The sequence below is a fragment of the Oncorhynchus gorbuscha genome, linkage group LG16, assembly GCF_021184085.1.
Source record: "Oncorhynchus gorbuscha isolate QuinsamMale2020 ecotype Even-year linkage group LG16, OgorEven_v1.0, whole genome shotgun sequence".
Classification (NCBI taxonomy): domain Eukaryota; kingdom Metazoa; phylum Chordata; class Actinopteri; order Salmoniformes; family Salmonidae; genus Oncorhynchus; species Oncorhynchus gorbuscha.
In genome coordinates this window covers 28,623,826-28,645,065 of record NC_060188.1, presented here as the reverse complement: position 1 = coordinate 28,645,065, position 21,240 = coordinate 28,623,826, and the positions used below count along the sequence as shown (strand labels likewise).

General features: G+C 39.8%; 1 protein-coding gene across 3 annotated transcripts in view; it reads left to right on the top strand.

The window, feature by feature from the left end:
- The first annotated feature begins 1,018 nt into the window (after nt 1-1,018).
- Nucleotides 1,019-21,240, top strand: part of LOC123999245 (insulin-like growth factor 2 mRNA-binding protein 1) — a 58,024-nt gene continuing 37,802 nt past the window's right edge. For all 3 annotated transcript variants that reach the window (XM_046304803.1, XM_046304802.1, XM_046304801.1), the window contains exons 1-2: nt 1,019-1,623; nt 2,864-2,924. In XM_046304803.1, the coding sequence (XP_046160759.1) occupies nt 1,449-1,623; nt 2,864-2,924 (236 nt within the window). In that variant the 5' untranslated portion in view covers nt 1,019-1,448. The remainder of the gene's footprint in view (nt 1,624-2,863; nt 2,925-21,240) is intronic.

Here is a 21,240-nt window from a genome sequence, read left to right as displayed (position 1 = left end):
CATTATGAAGTACACGACTTTCGGTGGAGCACACTGTGCACACTGACTGCAGCAGAAGCTCTGCCATTTCCCCTTCCAATGAAAAGCTGCCCTTTGCGCTTTTGGGGCCTGCACCACTGGATCCTCCATTTTGAAAATTAAATCAGGGGATTGGGCGTATTTTGCCTGGTAGAGTAGTGTACACCATGTGCAGCGAGCTGTCAGTTTCCTAAAAGCCCTATACAGAAATATGATGCAAACGGAAAACTTGTAAGGCTGGCTATATGGCCAAAGAATAACATTAAACCAACGAATCGTTGCTCCAGCGAGGCCTTCTAGTTTCAGGCGAATGCAACAATGTTACGAGTGAAACAATGAACCTAAACAATGATACAATGTAACAATTTCCTTCCACGCTCTGCAGTTTGTTACAATATATCTTGCTTGACTGACGTTGGCCTCGTTGCCCATGTCACAACCTTTGTTATAGACTTTCGAAAATGACTTGAAGTTCATGATTTTACATTCATGTAACATCCTCCTGGCGACCAAATTCTTTATCACAATGCATTTTCATTGGAGAGGCGGGATGACTTCAAGAGCTGGGTCTGAAGAGAGAATGTCTTGACCAAATGGTATATGAGCTAAGAGCTGATATTAAACTAAGTAGACCACAAGTCGCACACGTCCGACACAATAGTCATCCATTATGTTCCTATCCAAAATCTGCGAATGATTTATATATCTTTAAAGGACAAAACACACATCCGCATCTTGAAGGAAGTATCCCCTCCCCGGTGACTGATATTCAGCAGACATCAGACATGCCCAGCACACTCGCGCATGTGTGAGCTACGTATGCATAAAGCCTATACGCAGACAGCACGGTGGCATAGCATGAAGGCTCGCTTCATACACTCATCTGGTGAGCTACGCCGCCAGGAGGCTGGCCCTTTCTCTAGCTACTCCAATACCACGTGGTTTCCTCTTCGCAAACAAAAAAATTGTGAATTCGAGTCGGTTTAGAGGCGGTGCCATCGCCAGGCAGAAGGATCTGTGACAGTGCAGGGTACAACTCGAGGTTGAGGGGCAGAGAGAGGAAAACATTTCTCCCGATCCCGCCATACTTCTACCACTATTCCACCATAACCACCATCAAATTAATTCAAATTGATCCATTCTACATTGTGCGATTCATTCGCTTGGGTTGCTGCAGTCAAGGTTTCTCCACTTCAATATTGGACTTAATCAGACTACAACATTACCATTACTTTAAACTTTTTTTCCTTTTTCTTTTAGTTTTACTTTGAAAATAAATGTATTTCGTTTTCTTTTACTGCTTGTGGACATTTGCAAGTGTTTTCAACCTGTGATCATCCTGGGTAGATCTATCTCGTTGCGTTTTCAAAGAAAAAAAGTTTTGTTGCTCAGATTTTTTCATTTCAATTGGAGGACCTCTATTTTTCAACATGAACAAGCTATACATTGGAAATCTCAATGAAAACGTGACTGCAGAGGACTTGGTTAAAACCTTTGATGACAACAAGATTCCATACTCTGGGCAGTTTCTTATGAAAACTGGCTACGCGTTTGTTGATTGTCCGGACGACCAATGGGCTATGAAAGCCATTGAAGCATTTTCCGGTAAGTAATTGAACGTAAATGATCACATCAATAGCGTCGTACCTTTATGTAATTTCATTCAATGGGGAAACCACCTAGGCTCAAATATATAAGGGTTTGCCCACTCCCCTCACGCGTCCCAATCCTAATTGTCCAGTAGAAGACATGATAGAATTAAGAGACACTTCGTAGCAAATATGTTGCATAGGCCTATAATAATCGAAAAGAGGTTTATGAAGTGCTTAGCCGAACAACAAGATACTCAACTTTTACAGGGAGAGGGGGCCCATCACATAGGCCTACCTATTTGAATGAGAACATCAGGATATCCAGATTTCTCGAATCGTATTCTATTTTAGGTCTATTTACATACACTAAAGCGCAGTTTTGTCCTGGATATGATAGCCAAATGCCTATATTTCAGCCTTTTGGCCACACGTTTTTATTGTACTTACCGAAGCCTTGCTCTCTGGTGCCTTGTATGACTAGGTTCTGTGTACTCCGTAGAGCTGTAGAATCAAATCTTACACCTCCCCCTTTTGGCGAAAAAAACACTATAGCTAAGATAAAAATGCGTTATATGTGTAGTTTAAAAGCATATATCGACACTATTCTTTCATAGATTAATGGCTTTGATTGCCTTGACCATTACATTGCCAAATGACTTTCCCATTCTTCTCACAAGTCACGAACAGGCTTGATTTCCTTACATGTATCTTCATGATTTCCTACATATGAAGCATGTGATGTGTTCTATATAGCACGAAGGTCGCCATGCTGCTCGTGTGTTATGCCTGAAATAGATCACTAAGAACTCTAGGGCACGCAAATGTGCATCTTCAGCTTTTACTAAATGTTTGACAATGTCCTTTTCAAATGGACTATAAGTGTTCTGTTGTACTCTATATGACACGAGGGACTGGGAAGAATGAGTTGTAAAAGATCAACAATGTGTGGAAGTGAAATAGTAGTTGATGAGTTCATTCACAACTCAATTATTGAATGGCTTTCCATTTGAGCCAGGAGGGTAACTTCTTGCCCATCATATTTCAATGACAGGCCTATTGCGTTATTGGGCACTGACTACTTATTTTGAACATGCATTAGTGCATATTAGACAACATAAGACACAATTAAGCAACACACAACTCAGTCACATGGTAAATATGATTTATATATGGCAAATACATGCAATACACTGTCTACACTCTGAATGGAGGACATGGCCTCATTTTTTTCAACATAAACATTTATTTTACAGGTAAAGTGGAGCTCCATGGGAAACATATTGAGGTCGAACACTCTGTCCCTAAGAAGCAAAGGTATTTAGCACCCTCCCCCAATAACACTTCAGTTGTTGCATATGTTAATGTATGGATTTAGCTGGAGAAGGGACATGTTGCTATTTAAGTTAATGCACGCATTAGATGTCGAGTTATATGCCTGGTGTGTGGATGTAGTAGTAAGACTCGCAAATCTAGTATTTTTATGAAGTTTTTGTATTTAGGCTACTCTTTAATTACATTGCTGTAAACGGTATGGCCTACTCATGTGTGGAGTATGTGGTGTCGCGAGTCTTGTCTACGTATGCACTAAAGGCTACTCTTAAAACGAAAATGAAGGCTGTCCATTAATTACTGGGGCACTTATTTGACACTGTGAAGGTAATATCGGTTGCAACGTCATCACTTAAATACCTCATGTTCATTTTCACCTCCGGAAGGCCTTGTCATAGGCCTAGGCCTTCCTGTGTGCAGAATTATTTATTTATAAAAAAATGTGTAGGCCATAGCTACTTTTCACAGCTACTTTAGTGGCATTAGGTACGTGGTTACGTTGTGTATGTTGGCACTATATTGTCATGCACAGCCTAGTGACAATTGAGTTATGTCAATATGTGGGATTGAAATTGGTTTAAATCACGTTACGACAACTACTGAAACTTCAGTAATTTGTTGCATTGCGATTATTCGTTATGAAGAGCGAAGTCTTTTAATTGCGTTTTTGCTTTAATTGCACACAAACGTTGTTTTGTTGTTGTCTGGGCGTTGTTTTATAATGTTGAATCTCCAATAAATTTGGTCTCTGGGTTAGAAATGTGAAAAATACTATTTCTGGTTATTAATCATGAGGTAGGCCTGTAGAAAATAAATAGTTATATGTGCATGCATATGCTATTCATATTCTTGCTCTGGTCTAATTAATATTTTGTCATTAAACAGACGTGTATGTCAGTAAACACATATTGTGCTGAAATGTAATGCAATACTCACATCAAGTCAATGGACATTTCGTCAAAAATAATTTGAGTAGCCTAGGTTATTTATCCTGTCTATACATGCTATATCAAAATGGGGACAATTGAGCCCTCCCTCCATTACAGTTGACCCAGTTAAAAATATTACTAAATTTCAGCGTAGTTAAAAATAATTTCAAACAAATATTCATTACCATTAACCTTTTAACACATGTAGGTTATTTGAAATTATTCGTCTACGAAAGTACGGGTTTGAGATTAGGGTGTAACAGTTTGGGGTTAGGCTAAGAGTTTTTAATTCAATTGTAGGCACACCTTTTTTTATCAGCCTTTTTTTTCAAGAAAACGTTTAATCAAAGGCAATTTATTTTGACTAATATGTTCAAACATATGTAAAAGCGGTATGTATGGAGGCTGATGTAAACGTATAGACTACATTCAAGTCTGTAATAGACCGTAGCCCTGACAAGGAAAAGTCGTGGCTGTATTGCAATAATAATAGAAATATGTGTTATAGCCTACCATTCAAGTGCCATTCATTGGTGGATTCTATGCCTGTATGGGACCAACAATTCTAACATTAAATTGATGCATATAGGCTTTTTACAACCTTTGTATGTATAACAAATTCACGGATATGCATAGGCCTATGTAATTTGAACGAGGCTGTATGTTCACCCTTCAATGGCATAGAGAAATATAGTTTAGGTTTTCGCCCATGCAATAGCCTACATTTCAGTGCAACTGTTAGAATATAGCTGTGTTGAGGTTTTCGCCCATGGAATAGCCTTTATGTCACAACTGTTAGATATTACCTGTTAGTTACTGCTGCACTGTTGGATCTAGAATCATAAGCATTTCGCTACACTTCCAATATCATCTGCTAACCATGTGCATGTGACCATTAAAATTGGATTTGATTTGATTTGAACTGGAGAGGCCTACCTTTGGTGATATACAACACGTGGTCGCCCCCACTGAGAGAAGTCATCCAACGTCACTTGAGTGGGAAAAAATGGCGATCCTCATCATGAATGGCAAAGGGTGTTCTTTCTTTCCGTCATTCACTGATGCAAAGCACGCACTCCTCTCTATTAATGTAGCAAAGCTGTTTACGTTTTGTTTTCTGTTGATCTTAGGCCTTTATAGTCTTTACCATGAAGTTAAACATAGGCTATAAATGTATGTTTCGACTAGGCCTAATATCTTGCTGACACTCAAAATGGCCGCAACAACTCAACTAGCGGTGGCCAAATTCCTTTAAAACCAGCGTTAGGAATTTAAATTCACGTGAATACATTTTTATAGTTATGTCATTGTCACCTGAACATATAAATTGTAGTCCTATCAATTATTTGGGAATTCTGCAAACGCTACCACAGGAGCCTGTGCTGAGTTGTGTTGTTTTACATTTCCAATGAAACATGCTTCGCAATGCCTCATTTGATTTTGATGAGAAGCCCAGACATAGGGGCTTTAATGAAAAAAAATGTTCATTTGAAGAAAGTGGTCATTTTATGGGGTATTAGACAATGGTTCAAACTCTGCTCCTTTGGCTCATGCCTCTCCTTGAGAAACCATGTGACTGGAGTGCAACACCAGCCCATTGTTCCATTTTATTTCGCCCACTGTAAAATAACTCATTTTGACAAATATCTATTCTACGTGCCACTCACTATAGGCTATTTAAAATCACTTCAGCATATTATCTTGATCTAGTTTGTTTTCTGCACACTAGTGCTTAAATTAGGCAACTCTCCAATATTCAAACTATATTGTGTATTTTTATAATTTTTTCTTTGTATTGGCTTATGTTGCCAGTCTTGTTGATTAACACAAATACACATATTTACAAGCCATGTCCTTTCTGCAGCGTCCTAAGTATTGAGGTGGACTTAAGCCTGTGAGTGAAGTAGAACATAGTGTGCGATGTAGAGTTGTGGTTGTGTGTCAGAGAGAGAGAAAGGTGAGAGGGGGAGGGGTGATAGAGGAAGGATCTTCAGACATAACTCTGTCCCTCCTGACATAAGTGCATACACTATAAATTAGAAATGTATGCAGAGAGGGAACCCCCTCCCCTGCAAGTAATCTGTTGATGTGGCCCTGGGCATTGAAATGTACTACAAAATCAAATAAAATGTTATCTGTCACATGCTTCGTAAACATCAGGTGTAGACTAACAGTGAAACGCTTACTTACTATTAGAATTAAGCTGTTGTGACAACTCTTAGTTTGTTTTCTGAAGTCTTGAGAAAAAATGGGAGACTTTGTTTGAGATGAGAAAGTTAAAGGTGCAATATGTAGAAATTGCCCCACCATTTCCTGGTTGCTAAAATTCTAATAGTTAGCCTGATTTCAGTTTATGTGACAAAACAAGCAAGTGTAGTGAATCATTGTAACATCTAAACCGCCATGAAATATATGTTTAATAACCAAAAATATTGTATTTTCAGCTGTTTGAAGATGGTGTACAAAACCGAAAGTAAAAGACCCAAAAATTAAACTTAAGAACGGGAAGCATAGAAATAATGCACATAGAACAGATCTACCACTCCTTAGACTTGCTTCCAATGAGAATAAAAAATCTGTTACTCACATTTCTATGGGAATTTGGTGAGGTCACATAAAACGTTAAGTGTTATATATTTTTGGCATGGCTTGCCACAACTCTAAAAAGTCATTTTGGAACATTATGGTTTTTTTGTGTGAATTTTCAGATTTAAAAGAGTAGTTCACTATTTTTACAACTTGATGTCAGATGCTTCCAGGGCCTGAAATTAGTCTATGGGCCAGGAGAAACTGTAATCCATGGTTCGGTTCTCTTTATTAAACAGCCACTACAAACTTCAGCTAACTTTAGCCACCACAAGCTAATAATCAATTGAAGGGATGGGAGCATGTGAGCATTTTCTAAATGGCCAAATCACCTTTAAGGAACATCAAACCAAAAATTGAGTTGATTTGAACTGATTTCAGGTGATTTGGAAATACTTTTTTTAAAAACATACTCACATGGTCCTCTGTAGCTCAGTTGGTAGAGCATTGTTCTTTGCTATGCCAAGATAGTAGGGTCGGTTCCCGGGTGGCTAAGGGTAGCTGAAGTTTGGGGTGGCTGTTTAAAGAAAACTGAACCCTGGATTGCAGTTTCTCTTGGCCCATAGCCTACTTTCAGGGTGAGGAACCATCTAACATCAAGTTGTAAAATAGTGAACTACTCTTTTAATATATGTGTGTTGGTGTGGGTATGTTCAGCTTTTGTGTGTACCACACCTCTTCCACTCACGCTTGCACACAAACCCATGGCCCTGCTTCACTGATTTAAGCTTAATGAGGAATGCTACGTTAGCTCGAGCATGGCCGTTTGCAACGCCGTGTTGGGCCTATTTTGATGTGCCTACACTTCTGAGAGATGTTGAAACAAAGGGAAGTTCCAGACCCCCTCCTAAATGCCAGGTGCTGGTAAAAAAAAAAAATCTCCAATAGCCAACTACTACCCCCACATCACCCACCGCCCCCCTCCTCTAGTATCACCCAACACCACCCTGAGAGAACCTGAAATGAAAAAAGAAAGGTTGGCTTCCTATTGTGACATCATGACCAGTGTTTGCAGGCTTCCAGGCCACTTGTCTATGCCCAGTGGGATGCAGGGATTGGCTATTGAATGCTTTGGGCACATCTGTATTTGGGGGGCAGGGTAGTTGCAGGAGTGCTTAGTGAAAAGAAAACATGCCCTCTGTACTCCTGATTGCATTCATTACTGTAAATATATATGAACTGTTTTGTAATTATCCTCCCATTTGTCTCCTATCCATCCAGTATGACTTTCTGTTACTGTTGCGCTTATGTGCAGAAAATATGTTGGCCTCAGGGTTTTATAGAATTTGAACTGATTGTATTAGTTTGTTTGTCCTCTTATTGATTGCAATAAACATATTTGCATATTTACTGTTTTAAAGTATGTTGGTGCTCTTTAAAAAAAATGTAGGGTTAAATGAGGGAAGAAAGTTTACAGGTATGATTTTATTATGAGGGAAAAGCCCAGTATATGATTATTCAAATAATGTTTCACAAAGTTTCATTGAGAATGCTTGAAATTACTTTGAAATGTACATCGAAAGAATGAGTCAAAATGTGTATGCAAAACAGGTCCTGTTGGGTTTTTTTCTTTCCCGCGTTGCTAACAAACTTCCTTGAAATATGTGGCACATATAAAAATCCTTGATCTGCATCAGTCAAGCACGTAGTAGTGCTGTAGTATTGCTCCCATTGCCTGTCTCAAGCTAGCAGCCAGCAAACTCAGTTTCTTCCTCTCATGATTGTTGTACTACCAAAGGCAATGCGAGGGAGGGGGCGTTGTAAGAGAGGGGGTGCGACCAATCAGCTGGCTGGAACACCTGTGTGCAGCGCCGAGAGGCCGTTGACGCTGCAGCACACAAAAAGGCAGTCCCTCTCTCCCTCCTTCTCCCTCACTCTTTCTCACACACACACATCCACTCACAGCTGGCACACACACCCGACCTCTCACACACCCACAGCAGAAAGGCATGTTCTGCGCTCTATTACATTCCTGATACATAACTTTTTGCCAGCCAGGCAGAATGAGAGAAAGAGTGTGAGTGCGAGCGGCTGAGTGAGTGAGTGAATGAGAGAAAGTGAGACCAAAAGAGAGAAAGAAAGAGAGCTGTCGCATACATGCACGCACGCTCCTCTACAGGGTCATATGATTAGCTGCTCGCTCTCTTTCCGGGGCTTCAGTTGCGGAATATAGTGGAGAGAGGAGAGGCAGGGGCGCTGCATGGAAGGACTTCCTTATGGGCTTTCAGAAGGAAAGAAAATCTAGTGGAGGTTGTGTCGGTTGTGGAGATGACGAGAGAGACGTGTCCATTTCTGTGTGTATGGATTGGAGAGAGGGAAGGGAATCTGTTGGAGGGGGCTAGCTGGGGGGAAATGTGCACCGTCTCTTTAAGAAACTGCCAACCCCTTGCTAATGTGCCTTCTTCCCCCTCTCTGGTTTGGACCATCTGTCCTGTTTTTAAAGGGGCTGAGTCCCACTCCCTTCAGATCTTCTCACAGCTTTGGACTTGCCATGGACACCACTAACCTCTAAATCCACCCCAACCCTGTCCCCCTCCCAACACACACACATCAACCAGCCATGGCTGCTGTGGGAAAAACGCAGGGGGATTGGCAACGTGTCTCATAAATTTAGGTAAAAATGTGAACTGTTGACCTGGAAGAAGCCAAGGGTGAAAAGAAAGAAAGGCAGGGGGAAAAGACAGAATAAAAGAGGAGATCTTTGGGTTTTGTGTTGAATGGGAGAGCCTATATGGCGGTGGAGCAGGGAAAAGAGCGATCCACTCGGGTGGGATCAATGTGCAGCCAAATGGATTTGTCTCCATATGTGCGAGAGTCAGGATTTTCCGAGCTGCAACTGAAATGCAAGGGAAACCAAACCTTCCCACATACACAAATCAAATCAAAATGTATTGTTCACATACACATGGTTAGCAGATGTTAATGCGAGTGCAGCAAAATGCTTGTGCTTCTAGTTCCGACAGTGCAGTAATATCTAACAAGTAATCTAACAATTCCCCAACAACTACCTAATACACACAAATCTAAAGGGGTGACTGAGAATATGTACATATAAATATATGGATGAGTGATGGCTGAGCAGCATAGGCAAGGTGCAATAGATGGTATAAAATGCACTATATACATATGATATGAGTAATGTAAGATATGTAAACATTATTAAAGTAGCATTATTTAAAGTGTGATTGTTTAAAGTGACGAGTGATCCATTTATTAAAGTGTCCACAGATTGGGTCTCAATGTAGGCAGCAGCCTCTCAATGTTAGTGTTGGCTGTTGAGCAGTCTGATGACCTTGAGATAGAAGCTGTTTTTCAGTCTCTCGGTCCCAGATTTGATGCTCCTGTACTGACCTCTCCTTCTGGATGGTAGCGGTGTGAACAGGCAGTGGCTCAGGTGGTTGTTGTCCTTGATGATCTTTTTGGCTTTCCTGTGACATCGAGTGTTGTAGGTGTCCTGGAGGGCAGGTAGTTTGCCCCCGGTGATGCATTGTGCAGACCGCACCACCCTCTGGAGAGCCTTGCGGTTGAGGGGGGTGCAGTTGCCGTACCAGGCTGTGATACAGCCCAACGGGATGCTTTCAATTGTGCATCTGTAAAAGTTTGTCAGGGTTTTGACTGACAAGCCACATTTCTTCAGCCTCCTGAGGTTGAAGAGGCGCTCTTGCGCCATCTTCACCACACTGTATGTGTGGGTGGACCATTTCAGTTTGTCTGTGATGTGTATGCCGAGAAACTTAAAACTTTCCACCTTCTCCACTGCTGTCCCTTCGATGTGGACAGTGGGATGCTTCCTCTGCTGTTTCCTGAAGTCCACAATCATCTCCTTTGTTTTGTTGACGTTGAGTGAGAGGTTGTTTTCCTAACACCACACTCCGAGTGCCTTCACCTCCTCCTTGTAGGCCGTCTCGTCGATGTTGGTAATCAAGCCCACTACTGTTGTGTCATCTGCAAACGTGATGATTGAGTTGGATGTGTGCATGACCACGCAGTCATGGGTGAAGAGGGAGTACAGGAGAGGGCTGAGCACGCACCCTTGTGGGGCCCCAGTGTTGAGGGTCAGCTAAGTGAAGATGTTGTTTTCTAACTTCACCACCTGGGGCGGCCCATCGGAAAGTCCAGGACCCAATTGCTTTGAGGGTATTATGGTGTTGAATGCTGAGCTGTAGTCAATGAACAGCATTCTTACAAAGGTCCTCTTGTCCAGATGGGATAGGGCAGTGCACAGTGTGATGGCGATTGCATCGTTTGTAGACCTGTTGGGGCAGTATGCAAACTGAAGTGGGTCTAGGGTGGCCGGTAAGGTGGAGGTGATATGACCCTTGACTAGTCTCTCAAAGCACTTCATGATTTTTTTATTTTTACCTTTATTTAACCAAGCAAGTCAGTTAAGAACATATTCTTATTTTCAATGACGGCCTGGGAACAGTGGGTTAACTGCCTGTTCAGGGGCAGAACGACAGATTTGTACCATGTCAGCTCGGGGGTTTGAACTCGCAACCTTCCGGTTACTAGTCCAACGCTCTAACCACTAGGCTACGTTGTCTTTGAATTCTTGGGTACAGGAACAATGGTGGCCATCTTGAAGCATTTGAGGACACACACACACAGCAGCGAGGCCCCGGGGTAGAGTTGAGCTGTCCCTGTGTGGACAGACAGAGGCTCGCCTCACCGTCCCATCTAAACAATTAGATGATAATGAACCAATGTGGAATTCGTTTGCATTGTAAAGTGTGAAAGGTACAATGTTTAAAAATGATCTTAGATCTTAGATATACTTTTTTATCAAACTTTCTCTAGCTTCATTATGAAAGTTAAATATAGTTTCCTAAGAACAGTTGAAGTGTGAGAAACACTTTCTTATAGCTCAGACATTGTGGTAGGTTTGTCAAATATTTGCCTTCCGACAGTACTTAATACCTCTGAACGTTGTCACTTTTGTGTTTACCCAGCAAAGACCTTGAAGTCATCAGCCACTCAGCCTTGTTAAAATACTCCAAACCAGAAGGTGACAGTAGCGTTGGTTGGCAATATAGGTCCATGTGTGGAGCTTATTTTATGGTCTAGATTCCAATGTTAGCTAGCTATATAGCAAGCTGCGCTAATGTTGCTATTTTGTAGAAAGCCATAGTTGATACTGGCCAGATGGCCACAGCTAGATAACTACCTAACATGAAGAATAAGAAACTATTTAATTAACTCTCCATAATCCCCTACTGCCAGTGCCAGCTCATAGCCAAATATTTAGCTAGCTAACGTCAGCATATTCTCTAGCTAGCACAGCATAGCTAGCTAGCTCGGTAAGGAGTCTGCCCTATCTCGGCAGCTAACACAGGCAGGATTTGTAAACAAATCCATTGTGATTTAATTATAGTGTCATTATTAGTTATCTAGCTTGGAGGAATTATTTTGTTTTGTGTGAATTGCATCTGTGCAATTCGCTAGTTACCATCCCATAGCCTACATTGCATATGAAGTGTGACTTGCTCATGACATTTAACCATGGATGTAAATTTCCCTCTTTTTTCCCTTTTTGTTGTCACTTCTATTGGCTTCCTCACGTGGGGGTTTGTTCTCTCTGATTGGCTCAAAGTAAAGTTATTGGCCACTGATGAGCACTGCGATTCTACAAGTAGAAACGTCCGGTTTGTTGCTACCGGGTCGGCACGAAGCAGGTACCAGTTTTGTCCTAGCAAGAGAAGGAACGGGTTCCTACAGTGATACAATTCTTTTGGCAGTCTGATTCATGCTTTAGGTTGTGCTTAACAAAGTACTCTGTTAAGTTAAATCCGGTCCTTTTCTCTCCTTTATGACATTTTACAGACTGTTCAATTTGGTTTGAATAAAAACATCAACGTAGGGTTAAATAAATGCCATTTAGAACATTTATGAATGGAGTAGAACTGAAGGTATGTGGCCCTTTTGTGATGTCTAGCATGTCTGGGCGTTTGTTGATTTGTTTTTATTTATCACTTTTATTTACTCTGGGTCACACAGTCAGCTGATGTTTACTTACTTACCTCACTGTTCCTGGAATACAAAGTCTTCAGCCTCCTTCAGTCTAGCAGAACGTCTTCACCCCCCCCCCCCCCAAAACTACTTCCCTGTGTTAGGGGCTTCCCGCCCCCTCACCCCTGACCTCTCTTTGTGTGCCTTGTGAACCATCCTCCCTGGATGCTCGGTTGGGTGAGGAACACAGTAAACACCCCCAAAGTTTCCCCCTGGGGAAAACCGGAGGATGGGAGGGATGTGTGTGCATGAAGGGGCAGTGCCTCTTAGAACTAAATACTTAAACATATATTTTGCAATGAGAGAAATTTAAGATCAAGGAGCTATAGTGGTTGTATGCCAGTGGTTCTTGTGGCAGAGTTATTCTGTGTAATTAAGTCCCTCTCTTGCTATTCACGTGGACCTTTACAAACCTGAAGTTGACTGCTTTCCACAGGAACTATGTGTACCATGGGTATTATGTCAAAGGCACGTTTTTCTGAAATACTCTTTCTATTACATAAACTATTGAGGCTGGGATATGTTCCCTCTTTAAGTTGTCACATATAGCTTCTGCTCCAATATGATGCAGCTTTTTGTAAATAAGTTAACCTGACACAGTAATAGCTAGATCCGACTGACATCCTCGTATTTAGTACCTTTGTATTGAAATGTATTACACTATCAGTACGTTTGCTGTGGTCTGTGGAAAGATCCATATGTGGTTGTCTTACCTAGTTGAATGCACTGACTGTAAGTCACTCTGGATAAGAGTGTCTGCTAAATGGGTGAACTGGAAAAAATATTCAAGGAGAAAGTCTCCTTTTACACTGAACATCATCTTCCCTCTAAATGTCGGAGAAAGTTAAAAGATGAATAACATCATAGGTGTGCATCTTGTGATCTCCTTCATTTTTGCGAGTTTGACTCATCAAATTGAATCCGTCAAGAGGTCCAACGTCCTTATTGGATTTCTCCTTGACTCTGTTGGATTTCCGTACTCAATGCAGACAAGCTTGTCTCGTTGCCTTGTTATGGCTTGTTATGAAATTGTCTATCAGTGCTATGTCTATCACGCCTGTTCCTTTGTATCCTTCCGAGTTGATATGGAAAAGCAAGGCCAGAGGGAACAGGGCAGAGCCTCTGTATTCTGCATCTGCAAACCCAAAAGAAGCTAAGATAAGACTCCGGGCTGCAGCTCTAGATGGCATACAGTACGTTGCATCTCTCAGCACCTTTAGCCACAGTCAATCCACAGTGGGTCAGTCAGTAGGCAAGACCAGAGTGTCACAGTAAATGACTGGTGACAACTGCTATCCCCTCCATATCGATTCATTGAAAATTGAAGGGTGTTAGAACAAACGGGTGATAGACAATCATGCCACGTCCCACTGCTAAATGTCTTGTTTTATTTCCCCGTGTGAAAATTCCAAGGGATCAATTTTTATAAAGGTGTGACTGGTTTATCTTTATTTCTGTTGTCTATTTATTAAATCAAAGGATATTGAAGTAATGTTTTCATTGGGAGGAACTAACATCTTAAAATACTGTTATTGCCATGTTATTGTTAACTTTATGTGCTATAATATATAGTGCTGCAGAGTTTGAATGTAGATACATTTAGGCATCATCAAAAGATTGCTGAATGTTTTTCACTGTAATTCACATTTAAGTTCACATGACCCATGTTGTAGACCGAAACACTTGTTTCTCTTGGAAGTTTAAATGAAACCCCCGCATTTATTTTCTCAAAACTTTGCTCTTCATTTATTAAACAGTTGAAATTGAACATGCATTACTTCACAATTTGAATGGATAGGTGTTGTATGCCAAGATGTTGATTTTTCCTTTTAAAGTAAAGTGACTGAGCTATTCTGATATTGACTATTTGTGGGATTATTTGAGTATACATTCATTAGTTCACAAATACGTTTGAATGTGTTTGCACATTTTGAATGGATATATATTAAATGCCAAGATGTTGATTACTCATTTCATAGCCAACGATGTTGACAATTTGTGTAGTGACAAGTCTTTCTCTCTTTAGATTAAGTTCACTGCAGTAAAAAAGTCCCTTTTCATCAGCTCTGTTCTCATCAAGAACCCAAATGTTGTTTGTCATTAATGTGCTTCATCATCCACCTGTTTGATCACCCAGGGCAGCCATTTTGTTCCAGAGTGCTCCCTGTACACTTGGACGCCAATGAGCAGAGAGCCTAGTGGGCGGAGCTTCCCCAGTCAGTCCCCTTTGCTGTTCTGCTCTGCTTTAAGAGGTGTTGTGTCTCGTGTGGATTTTCCAACTGTGCTCCCACCTCCTTTCTGTGGGTGTCACAGTGGGGCTTGGCACCCAAAAGTGCCGGAATGTGGAAGGTCTCGATGGGGAGAGAGGATATTTCTTGCTCGTCTTCAGAAATCCTTGGCCCACTTCTCAGTAATTTAGTCCAGGGGTTCCAAAGTAGCGGAGCTTTAAATTGTCTGCCAATTTCTATACATAAAAAAAAGAGAGAATCATAGTTTGCATGTCTTCAACATCCAAATCCTGTTTCACGAGTGGTAACCCAGATGTGAGTGCAGATCCCAGTTGTGGAAAGCGTAGATGCAATTCTAGTGCACATATTGTATGTACTGTACAAGGTCATTAAAGCTCTGAGAAAGATAAAACTGTTGTAGACAGAATGCTCTTTGGCAAGTTGCTTTCTATGGGTTTTTTTCTAAGTTAATGGACTGTTGAGCATTAGTTCCGTTTTCATAATACATTTCAAATAGCTCAATGAAGTTATTGAAAGACTGTCTGCAGTGTTTCTGTCTGAAAAGACAGTTTGAAGTGGGAATGTGATAGTCGCATGTGGTAGTCGCAGTAGCAGCATGATCTAAGGATTGTGGAGTTGTGTGGGCCAAAGATTCATAATTGTATTATGTTCTTATATTAACTTACAATGGGGTTCTTGAATGCTAATCAGACTGTTTACCTTTTTGTAATGAATAACTATTGATTTATGAAATATTGTTTTCATATCAACAATGATCTAATGCTATTAACATGTTCAGCCTCAAAGGACAACTTAAGACTTTTTGAAAACTGTCTTCAAATGACCGAATTAAATCTGAATGACATTTTTCATAGTATTGAATTGAAAAAGAAAACATGTCTTTAAAGTATGTAATATGACATCACGCATGAGAAAGCAGTGTTATTCTAGACATCCAAAATGACCAATTGATTGTTGAGACAATGAAAATAATTGTGACTGAACAGAGTGTAGGTTTACACGTCATTTATCTGTATTTTTAAAGTATGTCTTAGTGACCAAATAGCTCGGTCCTTCACGGGTCAACACTCTTGGTAGTGCCATTGCTCTATACAGTGGCCAGAAGTCATCACCATTTTCCTAAATAGTTACTGAAGGACTACTTCATGTAAACCTTCCCATACAGTTAATAAGGTTGTGTTGTATCTGAGGCACATGAAAGGATGACTTAATACTTGTCAACAGTCATGTGTTAATGGGGTTTCCCTTAACATTGAGCTCGGTGACAGTTTGAGGTTTGTTTCCCAACCTTTCCTCAAGTCAAACGACCTAGTTGCCTCATGGGTGGAATGTTATTCATGTTTTTCATAACTTCAGAATGTATAAACATACATTTTTTTTGAAACCTCAGAAAATATGGTGTTTCTATATCAAGCGGTTTTGTTATATTTCAGTCTTCTGTGATGTATATAAAGTGTAATAGTGGGATGCAAACTCAAAATGTTATGCATTTCAAGACTGTATATCTGAAATTGTACAGGTAGGTGTTGTCTTCCATTTTTGAAGCCCATAACCATTTGTGTGAGGTGTATACTTTTGTAGATTTGTAGATTTGTTTAAGACTACCAAGTAGATTTGTTTAAGACTACCAAGTAGATTTGTTTAAGACTGCCAAGTAGATTTGTTTAAGACTACCAAGTAGATTTGTTTAAGACTACCAAGTAGATTTGTTTAAGACTACCAAGTAGATTTGTTTAAGACTGCCAAGTAGATTTGTTTAAGACTACCAAGTAGATTTGTTTAAGACTACCAAGTAGATTTGTTTAAGACTGCCAAGTAGATTTGTTTAAGACTACCAAGTAGATTTGTTTAAGACTACCAAGTAGATTTGTTTAAGACTACCAAGTAGATTTGTTTAAGACTACCAAGTAGATTTGTTGAAGACTACCAAGTAGATTTGTTGAAGACTGCCAAGTAGATTTGTTTAAGACTACCAAGTAGATTTGTTTAAGACTACCAAGTAGATTTGTTTAAGACTACCAAGTAGATTTGTTTAAGACTACCAAGTAGATTTGTTGAAGACTACCAAGTAGATTTGTTGAAGACTGCCAAGTATATTTGTTTAAGACTACCAAGAAACACTCTGTGTGACCCTGATTTAGCCCACGGCAGTATTAAGGAAATACTCAAATATATATATAAAAAATGTGCTTATCGCAAGCTTTAAAATGTGTAGAATTAGAGGGCAACATCGATGGAAAAATATAGAAATAATCTAATATCATTGAGCATGATTACTTTAGAAGTAGGAATATAAGTGTTGACGTCTCTGCTGCAATTCACATCTTGATATAAGGTGGTAAGAAGGGGGTGTGTCAAATGATATGTAAGTATTTTATTATTATTGTTCTCTTATGAGGCCTGACAAAGCAAAGTGAAGACCCATTTTCTCCCCTCCTCCATTTTTCTACCCTCTATCGCTCCTTCTCGCTCCTTCTCGCTCTTTCGCTTTCTCGCTCTTTCCCTCAGTCTCACAGCTCTGACTCTGAATCAGTTAAAATGGAGCCTCCAGGTCACATGTCTGCCAAACAGGCATGTGCTGGTATGGCCATGCTATCCCCTTTCACACACACACACACACACACACACACACACACACACACACACACACACACACACACACACACACACACACACACACACACACACACACACACACACACACACACACACACACACACACACACACACACACACACACACACACACTACAAGGCAGAGGGAGCGAGGGTGGCTTACAAACCTACACCCTTACTCAACCCCCTTCCCCCACCTCATACCTCTCCCCCTCATACTAGTCACTTCATCACACTGGAAGTGTGTGCCATGTCACACCAGGACACATGCTCACATGGATGTGAGTGTGAGTGTTGGATTTCTGGATTAAGATCATTTGCTGAGTTGCTGTGCACATAGATCGAGGAGCGATGAGATCTAAATCTATTGAAATATGTTTTGTGTTGATATTATTTTTGTCCGACAAACATACAAAAGCAAACGTGCATGGTTGCTTTGTTATTTGATAATGCACAGCTGTACTTTGCCTCCCCAGTTGTGGTTGCAGGTGTCATTTCAGTCTCATACGAAAAGGATGAGGTTGAACACACTCTGACCGATGTAATGAATAAAACTTGTTTTTGTGTGGTTTTTAGTTAAGGTTCAGGTCTAATTAAAATGACTGGCATGTTGGGATGCCATTGGGTCAAAATGTTATCCTTGTCTTCATTATCCATATACAGATAACTGCCAAAATAATGGAAACACTTGAGTAAATGAGGGTTCTGTCTGCTCTGTTATGGTGTGGGGTGCATTTTCCTGGCATGGTTCAGGTCCTCTCATCCCCTTAGAGGGAAAGGTAAACCCCAATTAAATACACAGCCATTCTGAGTGATCACCTTCAACCTATGGTGAAGCACTTCTATCCTGATGGAAGTGGCCTCTTCCAGGATGACAATGCCCCCATCCACAAGGCACGAGTGGTCACTGAATGGCTTGATAAGCATGAAAACGATGTAAACCATATGCCATAGCCGTCTCAGTCTCCAAATCTCAACCCAATTGAACACTTATGGGAGATTCTGGAGCGGCAACTGAGACAGCGTTTTCCACCACCATCAACAAAACACCAAATGATGGAATTTCTTGTGGAAGAATGGTGTTGCATCCCTCCAATAGAGTTCCAGACACTTGTAGAATCTATGCCAAGGAGCATTGAAGCTAGTTCTGGGTTGTGGTGGCCCAACACCCTATTAAGACACTTTATGTTGGTGTTTCCTTTATTTTGGCAGTTACCTGTTTGTTAAGCAAGGTGTTGATTGATCTCTGCATAGTGAGTTTAAATGTGTTTCAATTCCTCTTCACCTCTAGTAATACTTCTGTTACAACTTTGCTAATAGTTACTTTATTGAGGGAAAATGTACTTACTAGACTGTGATATGTGGTTGTCTCACCTAGCTATCTTAAGATGAGGGCACTAAATGTAAGTCATTCTGGATAAGAGCATCTGCTGAATGACTAAAATGTGTGAATATTAATATTTTGAGTCTGAGAATTTGATAGATTTGTTGAATGTTCATAAAACACACATGTACAGAGAACCCCTGCAGTTTGCTAATTTCTTAGAATAACTTCTGATACCTCAAGTAAATGTGAGAAAAAAATATTGCAATCTACCTGAAACCATGCAATGGAATTATGATGAAGTGGGTCCTTGCTTCAAGGTTCAAGTATTGAGCAAAATGCTTGACAGAACTGTTATTTTTCATCTAGTTTAGAACTAATTTAGTTGCATTAGTTTTTTGCTCTTGTTAATTCTCTCTAAGGCTATGTGGACTGTACCAAACATAACACATGGTGAACAGAGTTGCGCTCTAGTGTGTCTTGAAACAGTTTTTTATTAGAATATAGAGCCCAAATATCTTTGCCATGTTGATCAGCAAGGATCATTACCCGACGTTCCTCAATCAATGTTTGGGGCAGCAGCCATGGCGTTGTGCTGTGTGTTGGAAGTTACACATGAGAAGGGAACAAAACAGAGGAAGGGAGGGATGCCGTGGCTGTTCCTAGGAGTCAGTTGCATATAGAGTGGACTGGCCCCCCACATTCTGGACGTTGTATAGGTCCTTGGGGTTCATTGATTCAAAACAAAGTCAGAGCTGACGTCACACTCTCCGAGGAAGAAACCACCCTCTTGTTTTTGAAACACAAGTACATTGTGGCTCTCTTTCTCTCTCGCTCTTTCTCTCTCAAAGTGAACTTTGAAGTTGGAGATGCTTGTTACTTTTAGCAAGGTTTTGAAAACCGTTTGTGGTCATATTGATTCATATGGATATTTTGGTAGATGTTTTTAGAGGAAGGTTTTAAGCGTTTATTTTTGTTAATCTGTTTATGGGACTGGGGAAAACAGAGATCTATACATGAGCATTGTAGTGAATGATTGCCTCACACTTTGTTACTTTTCAAGTGTTCCGATTTGTTCAAATTCTCAAAAGTAGGAACATCTTATTTAGTCAAAATACTTATTTACCCTTTTGAATGTAAATGGGGAGAATAACTTCTCTATTCTTCTGAAGTGGATCTCACAGAAGGCTTCTGGTTGGACCACGTTTTTAGTTAACTAAAGATGGTGGTGTTAATGGCATAGAACGTTGTGGTTGAAGAATTTAGAAACAAAAATAATGTTTTTTTGGAAATAGAAAACAGTATATGTTGTAGTGCTGGAAAACCAAACTCTGAGCAATTGAATGTCACTTAACACAAATTGTACTTGATAGAAAATGACATTCTTTCCACAGTTGTGTTTTTGTACATTAAAATCGGGGAAAAGACAGGCTTTACCCCAATGCTGACCATTTGGAGAGGGTCCTATAAGTTAGACTGGAAATAGTACTGTATAATTGAGTATAATTACAATACAATTTATGTTATTACTCTATGGAAATTAATTTGTTATTCAATTATTTTAATTTATGTGTAAAGATATGTTCACTTTTTGAGTATGTTATGTTAATTCATTGTAAAGGTTTCTGCGCTTAATTGACTTGTAGACTAGTTGTATTGAATTGAGAACTTTGCAGTGGTAACGTTGTGATTTCATTAAGCTGTAGGCACAATGCTTTAAAACTATCAGATTTAAGACAACTATCTTAATGTGATGTTCATGTTTTTCTAATTTAGGAGGAGTTATTTGTCTCCCCTCACCCCCTATTCTCGCGTATATTCACTGTGCATCCTAAAGGTACTCTGATAGTTGTTTTACATCGGAGTTATAATGTAATGTATCTCGATATATAATAAAGCAACAGCAAATAACCATTTGACATTACACCAACTTTAATGTTATTCAGTTTTCAAAGTATTTTTTAAACATTTAAATTCAAACAATTATCAGTGATTGATAACAGATTTATAGCAGTAGATCTAGGCCTATATCAGTTATCTCAGAATCAGAATCTCCTTAATTCGCCAAGTACATTTAGCATACTCGGAATGTTACTTGGTGATATGGTGCTCTTAGTGATAGACAGCATTTAGAAACAGAATTCAGAAAGCAGAGTTTAAACAAAGTTTACATACATTATATTTATTATATACAACTTGGTAGAGTGAGCGTAGAGCTAGCAATAAGATAATGAGCAAATATGCAAATACACAAATGTTCACCAGTGTGTGTTTCATGTAATTGTTTATTGTTTCTTCGGCGTAATACTTTATATATTATTTGTGGGGAAGAATTATTTATCTTAAAGAATGTAGTTTGTAAAAATGTACATTTCTCGTTTTAGAATTGGAAGATTTCGAAGTTCTGCTCATAGTGTACATTAGACAGCAAAGAGTTGACGACACTAAAGTTGTTACTCTGGCAAAACAATGTGGATAAACTTGAGAATTGTACATTTTATTTGAGTTTATATAATACTTACATTAAATATAATTCGTTCAACTAGTAGGCATTCTCCCGTAGTGTTTTAATTATTTGTTTGCAATCATTGG